Source organism: Leuresthes tenuis, unplaced genomic scaffold, assembly GCF_036924035.1.
Source record: "Leuresthes tenuis unplaced genomic scaffold, fLeuTen1.0.hap1 SCAF_10, whole genome shotgun sequence".
In the NCBI taxonomy this organism is placed as follows: Eukaryota; Metazoa; Chordata; class Actinopteri; order Atheriniformes; family Atherinopsidae; genus Leuresthes; species Leuresthes tenuis.
In genome coordinates, this window is record NW_027325364.1 from 50814 (window position 1) to 63194 (window position 12381).

The 12381-nt window shown below is 46.2% G+C and overlaps 1 protein-coding gene across 9 annotated transcripts in view; it reads right to left on the reverse strand.

The window, feature by feature from the left end:
* gon4lb (gon-4 like b) overlaps positions 1–12381 on the reverse strand; it is a 44278-nt gene that overhangs the window by 26980 nt on the left and 4917 nt on the right. For 8 of the 9 annotated variants that reach the window (XM_072393444.1, XM_072393442.1, XM_072393438.1 and 5 more), the window contains exons 5-9: positions 11021–11071; positions 10901–10939; positions 6931–7035; positions 6763–6858; positions 4789–4920 (exon numbers count right to left, since the gene is read on the reverse strand). In XM_072393444.1, coding sequence (XP_072249545.1) covers positions 4789–4920; positions 6763–6858; positions 6931–7035; positions 10901–10939; positions 11021–11071 — 423 coding nt within the window. Of the gene's footprint in view, positions 1–4133; positions 4195–4788; positions 4921–6762; positions 6859–6930; positions 7036–10900; positions 10940–11020; positions 11072–12381 lie in introns of those variants that run through there. The other variant, XM_072393443.1, reaches the window with a different exon arrangement.

Consider the following 12381-nt stretch of genomic DNA (forward strand, 5'->3'; position numbering starts at 1 on the left):
TCAGGTGAGACACAGTCAGGTGAGACACAGACAGGTGAGGCACAGACAGGTGAGACAGGTGAGACACAGGCGGGTGAGACAGGTGAGACACAGACAGGTGAGGCAGGTGAGACACAGACGGGTGAGGCACAGACAGGTGAGGCACAAACAGGTGAGACACAGACAGGTGAGACAGGTGAGACACAGACGGGTGAGACACAGACAGGTGAGACAGGTGAGGCACAGACAGGTGAGGCACAGACAGGTGAGACACAGACGGGTGAGACACAGACAGGTGAGACACAGACAGGTGAGGAACAGACAGGTGAGGCACAGACAGGTGAGACAGGTGAGGCACAGACAGGTGAGACAGGTGAGGCACAGACAGGTGAGGCACAGACAGGTGAGGCGGGTGAGACACAGTCGGGTGAGACACAGACAGGTGAGGCACAGACAGGTGAGACGGGTGAGACACAGACAAGTGAGACAGACAGGTGAGGCACAGACAGGTGAGACAGACAGGTGAGGCACAGACGGGTGAGGCATAGACAGGTGAGACACAGACAAGTGAGGCACAGACAGGTGAGACACAGACAAGTGAGGCACAGACGGGTGAGACACAGACAGGTGAGGCACAGACGGGTGAGGCACAGACGGGTGAGACAGGTGAGACACAGACAGGTGAGGCACAGATGGGTGAGGCACAGACGGGTGAGACAAGTGAGGCACAGACAGGTGAGACACAGACAAGTGAGGCACAGATGGGTGAGACACAGACAAGTGAGGCACAGACGGGTGAGGCCCAGTCAGGTGAGGCACAGATGAGTGAGACAGGTGAGACACAGACAGGTGAGACACAGACAGGTGAGGCACAGATGGGTGAGACACAGTCGGGTGAGACACAGACAGGTCAGGCACAGACGGGTGAGACACAGACAAGTGAGGCACAGACAGGTGAGGCCCAGTCAGGTGAGGCACAGATGAGTGAGACAGGTGAGACACAGACAGGTGAGACACAGACAGGTGAGGCACAGACAGGTGAGACAGGTGAGACACAGACGGGTGAGACACAGACAGGTGAGGCACAGACAAGTGAGGCACAGACGGGTGAGACACAGACGGGTGAGACACAGTCAGGTGAGACACAGACAGGTGAGGCACAGACAGGTGAGGCCCAGTCAGGTGAGGCACAGACAGGTGAGACACAGTCAGGTGAGGCACAGACAGGTGAGACACAGACAGGTGAGGCACAGACAGGTGAGACACAGTCAGGTGAGACACAGTCAGGTGAGACACAGACAGGTGAGACAGGTGAGACACAGGCGGGTGAGACAGGTGAGACACAGACAGGTGAGGCAGGTGAGACACAGACGGGTGAGGCACAGACAGGTGAGGCACAAACAGGTGAGACACAGACAGGTGAGACAGGTGAGACACAGACGGGTGAGACACAGACAGGTGAGACAGGTGAGGCACAGACAGGTGAGACACAGACGGGTGAGACACAGACAGGTGAGACACAGACGGGTGAGACACAGACAGGTGAGGAACAGACAGGTGAGGCACAGACAGGTGAGACAGGTTAGGCACAGACAGGTGAGGCACAGACAGGTGAGGCGGGTGAGACACAGTCGGGTGAGACACAGACAGGTGAGGCACAGACAGGTGAGACGGGTGAGACACAGACAAGTGAGACAGACAGGTGAGGCACAGACAGGTGAGACAGACAGGTGAGGCACAGACAGGTGAGGCACAGACGGGTGAGGCATAGACAGGTGAGACAGGTGAGACACAGACAAGTGAGGCACAGACAGGTGAGACACAGACAAGTGAGGCACAGACGGGTGAGACACAGACAGGTGAGGCACAGACGGGTGAGGCACAGACGGGTGAGACAGGTGAGACACAGACAGGTGAGGCACAGACGGGTGAGGCACAGACGGGTGAGACAAGTGAGGCACAGACAGGTGAGACACAGACAAGTGAGGCACAGATGGGTGAGACACAGACAAGTGAGGCACAGACGGGTGAGGCCCAGTCAGGTGAGGCACAGATGAGTGAGACAGGTGAGACACAGACAGGTGAGACACAGACAGGTGAGGCACAGATGGGTGAGACACAGTCGGGTGAGACACAGACAGGTCAGGCACAGACGGGTGAGACACAGACAAGTGAGGCACAGACAGGTGAGGCCCAGTCAGGTGAGGCACAGATGAGTGAGACAGGTGAGACACAGACAGGTGAGACACAGACAGGTGAGGCACAGACAGGTGAGACAGGTGAGACACAGACGGGTGAGACACAGACAGGTGAGGCACAGACAAGTGAGGCACAGACGGGTGAGACACAGACGGGTGAGACACAGTCAGGTGAGACACAGACAGGTGAGGCACAGACAGGTGAGGCCCAGTCAGGTGAGGCACAGATGAGTGAGACACAGACAGGTGAGACACAGACAGGTGAGACACAGTCGGGTGAGACACAGACGGGTGAGGCCCAGTCAGGTGAGGCACAGATGAGTGAGACACAGACAGGTGAGGCACAGACAGGTGAGACACAGACAAGTGAGGCACAGATGAGTGAGACACAGACAGGTGAGACAGACAGGTGAGGCACAGACAGGTGAGGCACAGATGAGTGAGACACAGACAGGTGAGGCACAGACAGGTGAGGCACAGATGAGTGAGACACAGACAGGTGAGACACAGACAAGTGAGGCACAGACGGGTGAGGCCCAGTCAGGTGAGGCACAGATGAGTGAGACAGGTGAGACACAGACAGGTGAGACACAGACAGGTGAGACACAGACAGGTGAGGCACAGACAGGTGAGGCACAGATGAGTGAGACAGGTGAGACACAGACAGGTGAGACACAGACAGGTGAGGCACAGATGGGTGAGACACAGTCGGGTGAGACACAGACAGGTCAGGCACAGACGGGTGAGACACAGACAGGTGAGGCCCAGTCAGGTGAGGCACAGATGAGTGAGACAGGTGAGACACAGACAGGTGAGACACAGACAGGTGAGGCACAGACAGGTGAGACAGGTGAGACACAGACGGGTGAGACACAGACAGGTGAGGCACAGACAAGTGAGGCACAGACGGCTGAGACACAGACGGGTGAGACACAGTCAGGTGAGACACAGACAGGTGAGGCACAGACAGGTGAGGCACAGATGAGTGAGACACAGACAGGTGAGACAGGTGAGACACAGACAGGTGAGACACAGTCGGGTGAGACACAGACGGGTGAGGCCCAGTCAGGTGAGGCACAGATGAGTGAGACACAGACAGGTGAGACAGACAGGTGAGGCACAGACAGGTGAGGCACAGATGAGTGAGACACAGACAGGTGAGGCACAGACAGGTGAGACAGGTGAGACACAGACAGGTGAGGCACAGATGAGTGAGACACAGACAGGTGAGACACAGACAGGTGAGGCACAGACAGGTGAGAGACAGGTGAGGCACAGACAGGTGAGACAGGTGAGACACAGACAGGTGAGGCACAGATGAGTGAGACACAGACAGGTGAGGCACAGACAGGTGAGGCACAGATGAGTGAGACACAGACAGGTGAGGCACAGACAGGTGAGACACAGACAGGTGAGGCACAGACAGGTGAGACACAGACAGGTGAGACACAGACAGGTGAGGCACAGACAGGTGAGGCACAGATGAGTGAGACACAGACAGGTGAGGCACAGACAGGTGAGACACAGACAGGTGAGACACAGACAGGTGAGGCACAGACAGGTGAGACACAGACAGGTGAGGCACAGATGAGTGAGACACAGACAGGTGAGATACAGTCGGGTGAGACACAGACAGGTGAGACAGGTGAGGCACAGACAGGTGAGGCACAGATGAGTGAGACACAGACAGGTGAGGCACAGATGAGTGAGACACAGACAGGTGAGGCACAGATGAGTGAGGCACAGACAGGTGAGGCACAGACAGGTGAGACAGGTGAGACACAGACAGGTGAGACACAGACGGGTGAGACACAGTCAGGTGAGACACAGACAGGTGAGGCACAGACAGGTGAGACACAGACAGGTGAGACACAGACGAGTGTCGTTTTCCACTCATTCCCTCCACACCAAGTCAGCCATGTAGTTGGGTTGTTTCACGCTTCTCGTGCGCTGTACCATGCACAGACCATCATGCACTGCAGCAGAAACCAGGAGCTTTCTGACCTGTGTAGAACTCCTGATGAGCAAATAAAACTGATGTCTCAACCCTGAAGAGTAGGAGGACTTAAGAACCAAAATGCGTTCAGTATTATCTTTTTTAACTGACTCTGTATGCATTGGATTTGATTGGGTTATGATTGTATTACAATGAATTGGATTCTAATTGGCTTGAATAAGACAGTATCTTTTAAATGCCCTGAGATTACATTTGTTGCTATTTGGCGCTATATAAATAAAATTAAATTGAATTGAATATCAGAGACTTCTTCGGTCTGAACAGTGAGCATGTTCAGGTCAGCTGGACAGGAGCTGGATTCCTAAATAATGGAAGTTTTTCACAAATAACAATAAAATAATCAATAATTGTCACACAGTTACAGCTGCTGTGATGAAGATTAAACTGTTTGATCTGTTGGTGTTTTCTGCATTAAACAGTCGTCTGTTAAACTGTTCTTAACTAAAAACAGCACATGGTTCTGTACGTTACTTCAGATTTGGTTTGCGTTCTGTCAGCATCTCTTTATGAGACGCTCTGGTGGGGTCTGACTCCACCTGGTCACAGGTGGACTGACTAAGGTGAGAGTGGGAGGACATTTCAAACATGAGTTACCTGATCATAGGTGTAGGAGGGGCTGGAGTCCAGCTCCTCCTCCACAGCGTTCAGTCTCTCCAGGAAGGAGCAGTCGGCAGGAAGAGCACAGGAAGAAGACCTCACCTGTTGACTCAGGTGTCCTGCTGCACTCTAAAACAGAGGTCAGAGGTCAGTCATGTTTTCCTGAGCTGGTTTGACATCAATGAAAAGCGTCATGAGGTGAGAGGGATTTATGAGGACCTTCCTGTAACAGATCCCATCAGATGACATATCTGTAGCTGTTTCTGTAGAATATTTATTGTACATCTGTAGTTTCAGAGCTTATTCTGTCATTTTAACCCCCCCCCGCAAACCTGAGTTGGATTAAGGGGGTACAGAAAAGGGTTAAAAGGGGGTTAAAACGATGTGGAGCTTCCCCAGCAGAGACCGCCCAGCCAGGACCCCAGACACCACGTGCACTTTCTGGATGACATGAACTCTGATCTTTTCCTTCGCTGGCAGCACTAACACCGGTATAATTACAAAACATGTCCTATCCAATTTAGAAGACAACCCTCAGGGGTTATTCATTTATTTTATGAACTTTACGTCTTTTATTTATTCAAAATTGTAAAATAAAGAAATAAAACAATTTAAATTAAATTAAAATTATTATTAAAAACAAGCAAAAGTCTAGATCAATTACCGTGCAGATTTCATGCTTAGACACATGAGAACAGAAATGTTTTTAACCTGGATTTAAAAATGTCTCCATTTGGTGACAGTTTAACCCTATCTCTGGCAGTTTGTTCCACTTGTTTGCAGCATAGCAGCTAAATGCTGCTTCTCCATGTTTAGTCTGGACTCTGGACTGGACCAGCTGACCTGAGTCCTTGGATCTAAGAGCTCTGCTGGGTTTATATTCTCTGAACATATCACAGATTCTGGGATTTATAAACCATCAGTCGGCTTTTAAAATCTATTCTGTGACTGACTGGAAGCCAGAGTAAAGATTTTAAAGCTGGTGTGATGTGTTCAGATCTCTGAGTCCTGGTTAAAACTCCAGCAGCAGCGTTCTGGATGAGCTGCAGATGTTTGATGCTCTTTTTGGGAAGTCCAGTTAAAAGACCATTACAGTAATGGAGTCTACTGGAGATGAATGCATGGATGAGTTTCTCCTGGTCTTTTTGGGAGAGAAAACCTTTAATTCGGTTGATGTTTCTGAGTTGGTAAAAAGCTGCCTTGGTGACAGCTTTGATGTGGCTGCTGAAAGTCAGATCTGAGTCCATCAACACTCCAAGGTTAACTTGGTCAGTGATTGTAAGGGCCCGAGTCTCCAGATATTTACCAACGCTGACCCTCTTCTCTTTGCTACCAAACAGAATGATCTCAGTTTTGTCTTCATTTAATTGTAGAAAATTTTCTCTCATCCAGGAGTTTATTTCCTCCAGACTCTGACACTGCTGGGCTGCAGTCGTCTGGTGACAGAGACATAAAGCTGTGTATCATCTGTATAACTGTGATAATTCATGTTAAAGTTCTGCAATATCTGACCCAAAGGGAGCATGTACAAGTTAAATAGAAGAGGTCCAAGAATTGACCCATGGGGGACTCCACAAGTCATGGCCTCTCACTCAGATTCATAGCTGCCAATTGTAACAAAATAACTCCGGCCTTCTAAACAGGACCTGAACCAGTTAAGGAGCGCTCCAGAAAGTCCAACCCAGTTTTCCAGCCTGTGATCTACAGTATCAAACGCAGCGCTGAGATCCTGAGCTGAAAATATGAACTTCATTATTTTCCCCATAAAGAGCTGATTTATTCTGATAATTTCCCTCTAAACTTTGTAAATGGTCTATTTATAACAGTCATTTTGTTTATAAGTCATTTATAAGTAACCTTTTGTGTTACGGGGCATTCTTGAATTATGAGCTAAGAGTGGAAAAAGTTCAGCTGGAGATCTCTTTATCAATCGTTTTTTTCCCTTTTTATTAATTATTTTATGCCTTTTACCTGGGGGGGTTCCTGGGTCCCCCGATCCTCCAGAGGTTTGGGCCGAAGATGAATTCTGGGAGGTGAAGCCAAGCTGTCCCCATCACTGAGGATGGTCTGAACACAGAGAAAAAGGGCTGTTAGAGGAATATTCGGGTCATCCGGCTGGGTGGGCATCAGGAGACACACCTCCTCAGCTGTGTCCTCGTCCTCCTCCTCTTCATCATCAGGACAATACTCTTCATCAGAGGAGTCCTCGTCTTCCTCCAGATCGATGTCCACAAACTGAGGAGGCTGAGACAAAGAGAGGAAGGGTCAGGGAGACAAAGAGTCAGAGATAAAGATTCAGGGGGACAAAGAGTCAGAGATAAAGATTCAGGGAGACAAAGAGTCAGATATAAAGACTCAGGGAGACAAAGAGTCAGAGATAAAGATTCAGGGAGACAAAGAGTCAGATAAAGATTCAGGGGGACAAAGAGTCAGAGATAAAGATTCAGGGAGACAAAGAGTCAGAGATAAAGATTCAGGGAGACAAAGAGTCAGAGATAAAGATTCAGGGAGATAAAGAGTCAGAGATAAAGATTCAGGGAGACAAAGAGTCAGAGATAAAGATTCAGGGAGACAAAGAGTCAGAGATAAAGATTCAGGGAGACAAAGAGTCAGAGATAAAGATTCAGGGGGACAAAGAGTCAGAGATAAAGATTCAAGGAGACAAAGAGTCAGAGATAAAGATTCAGGGGGACAAAGAGTCAGAGATAAAGATTCAGGGAGACAAAGAGTCAGAGATAAAGATTCAGGGGGACAAAGAGTCAGAGATAAAGATTCAGGGAGACAAAGAGTCAGAGATAAAGATTCAGGGGGACAAAGAGTCAGAGATAAAGATTCAGGGAGACAAAGAGTCAGAGATAAAGATTCAGGGAGACAAAGAGTCAGATATAAAGACTCAGGGAGACAAAGAGTCAGATATAAAGATTCAGGGGGACAAAGAGTCAGAGATAAAGATTCAGGGAGACAAAGAGTCAGATATAAAGACTCAGGGAGACAAAGAGTCAGAGATAAAGATTCAGGGAGACAAAGAGTCAGATAAAGATTCAGGGGGACAAAGAGTCAGAGATAAAGATTCAGGGAGACAAAGACTCAGAGATAAAGATTCAGGGGGACAAAGAGTCAGAGATAAAGATTCAGGGAGACAAAGAGTCAGAGATAAAGATTCAGGGAGACAAAGATTCAGGGAGACAAAGAGTCAGAGATGAAGATTCAGGGAGACAAAGAGTCAGAGATAAAGATTCAGGGAGACAAAGAGTCAGAGATAAAGATTCAGGGGGACAAAGAGTCAGAGATAAAGATTCAGGGAGACAAAGAGTCAGAGATAAAGATTCAAGGAGACAAAGAGTCAGATATAAAGACTCAGGGAGACGAAGAGTCAGATATAAAGATTCAGGGGGACAAAGAGTCAGAGATAAAGATTCAGGGAGACAAAGAGTCAGATATAAAGACTCAGGGAGACAAAGAGTCAGAGATAAAGATTCAGGGAGACAAAGAGTCAGATAAAGATTCAGGGGGACAAAGAGTCAGAGATAAAGATTCAGGGAGACAAAGACTCAGAGATAAAGATTCAGGGGGACAAAGAGTCAGAGATAAAGATTCAGGGAGACAAAGAGTCAGAGATAAAGATTCAGGGAGACAAAGATTCAGGGAGACAAAGAGTCAGAGATGAAGATTCAGGGAGACAAAGAGTCAGAGATAAAGATTCAGGGAGACAAAGAGTCAGAGATAAAGATTCAGGGGGACAAAGAGTCAGAGATAAAGATTCAGGGAGACAAAGAGTCAGAGATAAAGATTCAAGGAGACAAAGAGTCAGAGATAAAGATTCAGGGAGACAAAGAGTCAGAGATAAAGATTCAGGGAGACAAAGAGTCAGAGATAAAGATTCAAGGAGACAAAGAGTCAGAGATAAAGATTCAGGGAGACAAAGAGTCAGAGATAAAGATTCAGGGAGACAAAGAGTCAGAGATAAAGATTCAGGGGGACAAAGATTCAAGGAGACAAAGAGTCAGAGATAAAGATTCAGGGGGACAAAGAGTCAGAGATAAAGATTCAGGGAGACAAAGAGTCAGAGATAAAGATTCAAGGAGACAAAGAGTCAGAGATAAAGATTCAGGGGGACAAAGAGTCAGAGATAAAGATTCAGGGAGACAAAGAGTCAGAGATAAAGATTCAGGGGGACAAAGAGTCAGAGATAAAGATTCAGGGAGACAAAGAGTCAGAGATAAAGATTCAGGGGGACAAAGAGTCAGAGATAAAGATTCAGGGAGACAAAGAGTCAGAGATAAAGATTCAGGGAGACAAAGAGTCAGATATAAAGACTCAGGGAGACAAAGAGTCAGATATAAAGATTCAGGGGGACAAAGAGTCAGAGATAAAGATTCAGGGAGACAAAGAGTCAGATATAAAGACTCAGGGAGACAAAGAGTCAGAGATAAAGATTCAGGGAGACAAAGAGTCAGATAAAGATTCAGGGGGACAAAGAGTCAGAGATAAAGATTCAGGGAGACAAAGACTCAGAGATAAAGATTCAGGGGGACAAAGAGTCAGAGATAAAGATTCAGGGGGACAAAGAGTCAGAGATAAAGATTCAGGGAGACAAAGAGTCAGATATAAAGACTCAGGGAGACGAAGAGTCAGATATAAAGATTCAGGGGGACAAAGAGTCAGAGATAAAGATTCAGGGAGACAAAGAGTCAGATATAAAGACTCAGGGAGACAAAGAGTCAGAGATAAAGATTCAGGGAGACAAAGAGTCAGATAAAGATTCAGGGGGACAAAGAGTCAGAGATAAAGATTCAGGGAGACAAAGACTCAGAGATAAAGATTCAGGGGGACAAAGAGTCAGAGATAAAGATTCAGGGAGACAAAGAGTCAGAGATAAAGATTCAGGGAGACAAAGATTCAGGGAGACAAAGAGTCAGAGATGAAGATTCAGGGAGACAAAGAGTCAGAGATAAAGATTCAGGGAGACAAAGAGTCAGAGATAAAGATTCAGGGGGACAAAGAGTCAGAGATAAAGATTCAGGGAGACAAAGAGTCAGAGATAAAGATTCAAGGAGACAAAGAGTCAGAGATAAAGATTCAGGGAGACAAAGAGTCAGAGATAAAGATTCAGGGAGACAAAGAGTCAGAGATAAAGATTCAAGGAGACAAAGAGTCAGAGATAAAGATTCAGGGAGACAAAGAGTCAGAGATAAAGATTCAGGGAGACAAAGAGTCAGAGATAAAGATTCAGGGGGACAAAGATTCAAGGAGACAAAGAGTCAGAGATAAAGATTCAGGGGGACAAAGAGTCAGAGATAAAGATTCAGGGAGACAAAGAGTCAGAGATAAAGATTCAGGGAGACAAAGAGTCAGAGATAAAGATTCAGGGAGACAAAGAGTCAGAGATAAAGATTCAAGGAGACAAAGAGTCAGAGATAAAGATTCAGGGGGACAAAGATTCAAGGAGACAAAGAGTCAGAGATAAAGATTCAGGGAGACAAGGAGTCAGAGATAAAGATTCAGGGAGACAAAGAGTCAGAGATAAAGATTCAGGGAGACAAAGAGTCAGAGGTAAAGATTCAGGGAGACAAAGAGTCAGAGCTAAAGATTCAGGGGGACAAAGAGTCAGAGATAAAGATTCAAGGAGACAAAGAGTCAGAGATAAAGATTCAGGGAGACAAAGAGTCAGAGATAAAGATTCAGGGAGACAAAGAGTCAGAGATAAAGATTCAAGGAGACAAAGAGTCAGAGATAAAGATTCAGGGAGACAAAGAGTCAGAGATAAAGATTCAGGGAGACAAAGAGTCAGAGATAAAGATTCAGGGAGACAAAGAGTCAGAGGTAAAGATTCAGGGAGACAAAGAGTCAGAGATAAAGATTCAGAGATAAAGATTCAGGGAGACAAAGAGTCAGAGATAAAGATTCAGGGAGACAAAGAGTCAGAGATAAAGATTCAGGGGGACAAAGAGTCAGAGATAAAGATTCAGGGAGACAAAGAGTCAGATAAAGATTCAGGGAGACAAAGAGTCAGAGATAAAGATTCAGGGAGACAAAGAGTCAGAGATAAAGATTCAAGGAGACAAAGAGTCATGGGGAGTGATGAAGGTGATTAAGAGTCGGATATTACCTTCAGTGTATTAACAGCTGACTGACTCCACCTCAGAGGCTGAAACAAACAGAAGAACATGTGAGACAGACGGGTAACAGATAGTGAAACCAGTTCTGGTTCTGATCGGACTCAGCTCACCTGTACGTGCTGGGCGGCCTGTTTCAGTCTGGACCGGGTCATCTTTGGCTCCTAATGGAAGACAGACGGAAGCTGGTCACACAGAGATCAGTTTATGTATTGATAACTGATCACTTCAGTTTAATCAATAACAAAATTAGTTTCCATAAATTCCGGACAATAAGCCGCTACTTTTTCCCAGGTTTTGAGCACCGCGGCTTATAATACGGTGCGGCCAATATATGTTTTTTCCTTTTCTTTTCATGCCACCAAAAACATTTTGCCTCGTAACATTAGACCAATAAAATTAAGGAATAGTAGTGGTGCAATGAAATTGTACGACAAATTTAATTTGTACTCACCCTGTTAAGATATTTGCCCTGTTTGAAGATGACTGTTACAGGCACTGTGCTTTAAGTTAATGTTTAAAGTTAATGCTGCTTATTCACCCATTCACACAGACACTAATATAACTGGGAAACAAATATGTACCAAAAACTACGTATGGAACTATTAAAGTGATGATTATAAATGTTTACTCCTTATTTTTAGGACATAGGTAAGCACCAAACCAACGTATGTATTTCTTTTCTAATGTATTTACAGCAACTAATGTGTGTAACACTGTTACTGTGATGATAAATATTGAAATATTCATATTTAACATTTAATCTGTGTTTATAATAACCAGATCCTGAAATGCAGATGTGACATGAGGGTTTTCTGAATAAAGAGCACTAACATTTATATTCAACTCATTTTGATTCTTCGTTTTTATATTCACATTGATGAACATATATCATCTAAATATTGGAAGGGGAGCGATTCTAAAGCCTGGAATAAATAAAACTGCACTCAGGTCGAACCCGAGGATCAGTGAGCACAGAAATCATGAGCTTGTGCCTCAAATCGCCACCGATTTACTCGTACTGTGTGAGTTGGAAGCCCAGCTGCCAAAGTACTGTTGTGTTTGAAATTGAGGTTGATTTGCTTAGTTGCTCTTTAGGTTAGCTTGAGAGGATCCGCTCTGCCCCGATACACCTGTTGTTCCAGGTCTGAAGATCCACCGCCTTTCCTCATAGACCGCACCACTGCTTTCTCAGCTCTTTATCTTTGAGTAAAGTTATAAAAGCAACTAACAACAATCAGAGTAGTTACTTCGGGCCAATTTAGTGAAATAGCAAAGACTTCTTGGTTGTTTGGAGGCTGGTTTCACCGCGGGCGTTCACAGTATTATGGGCAAGTCTTCTTACTATTAGCCACAAAGTCGGCAAATTGTGTTCGTTAAACGCTGATATAATGGCCAAATACAATGGAAAGTCATTTTTCATTCTTGCCAGTGAAAGGTAATGCCATGAGATCTGGTTTGTACTGTGAGTCGG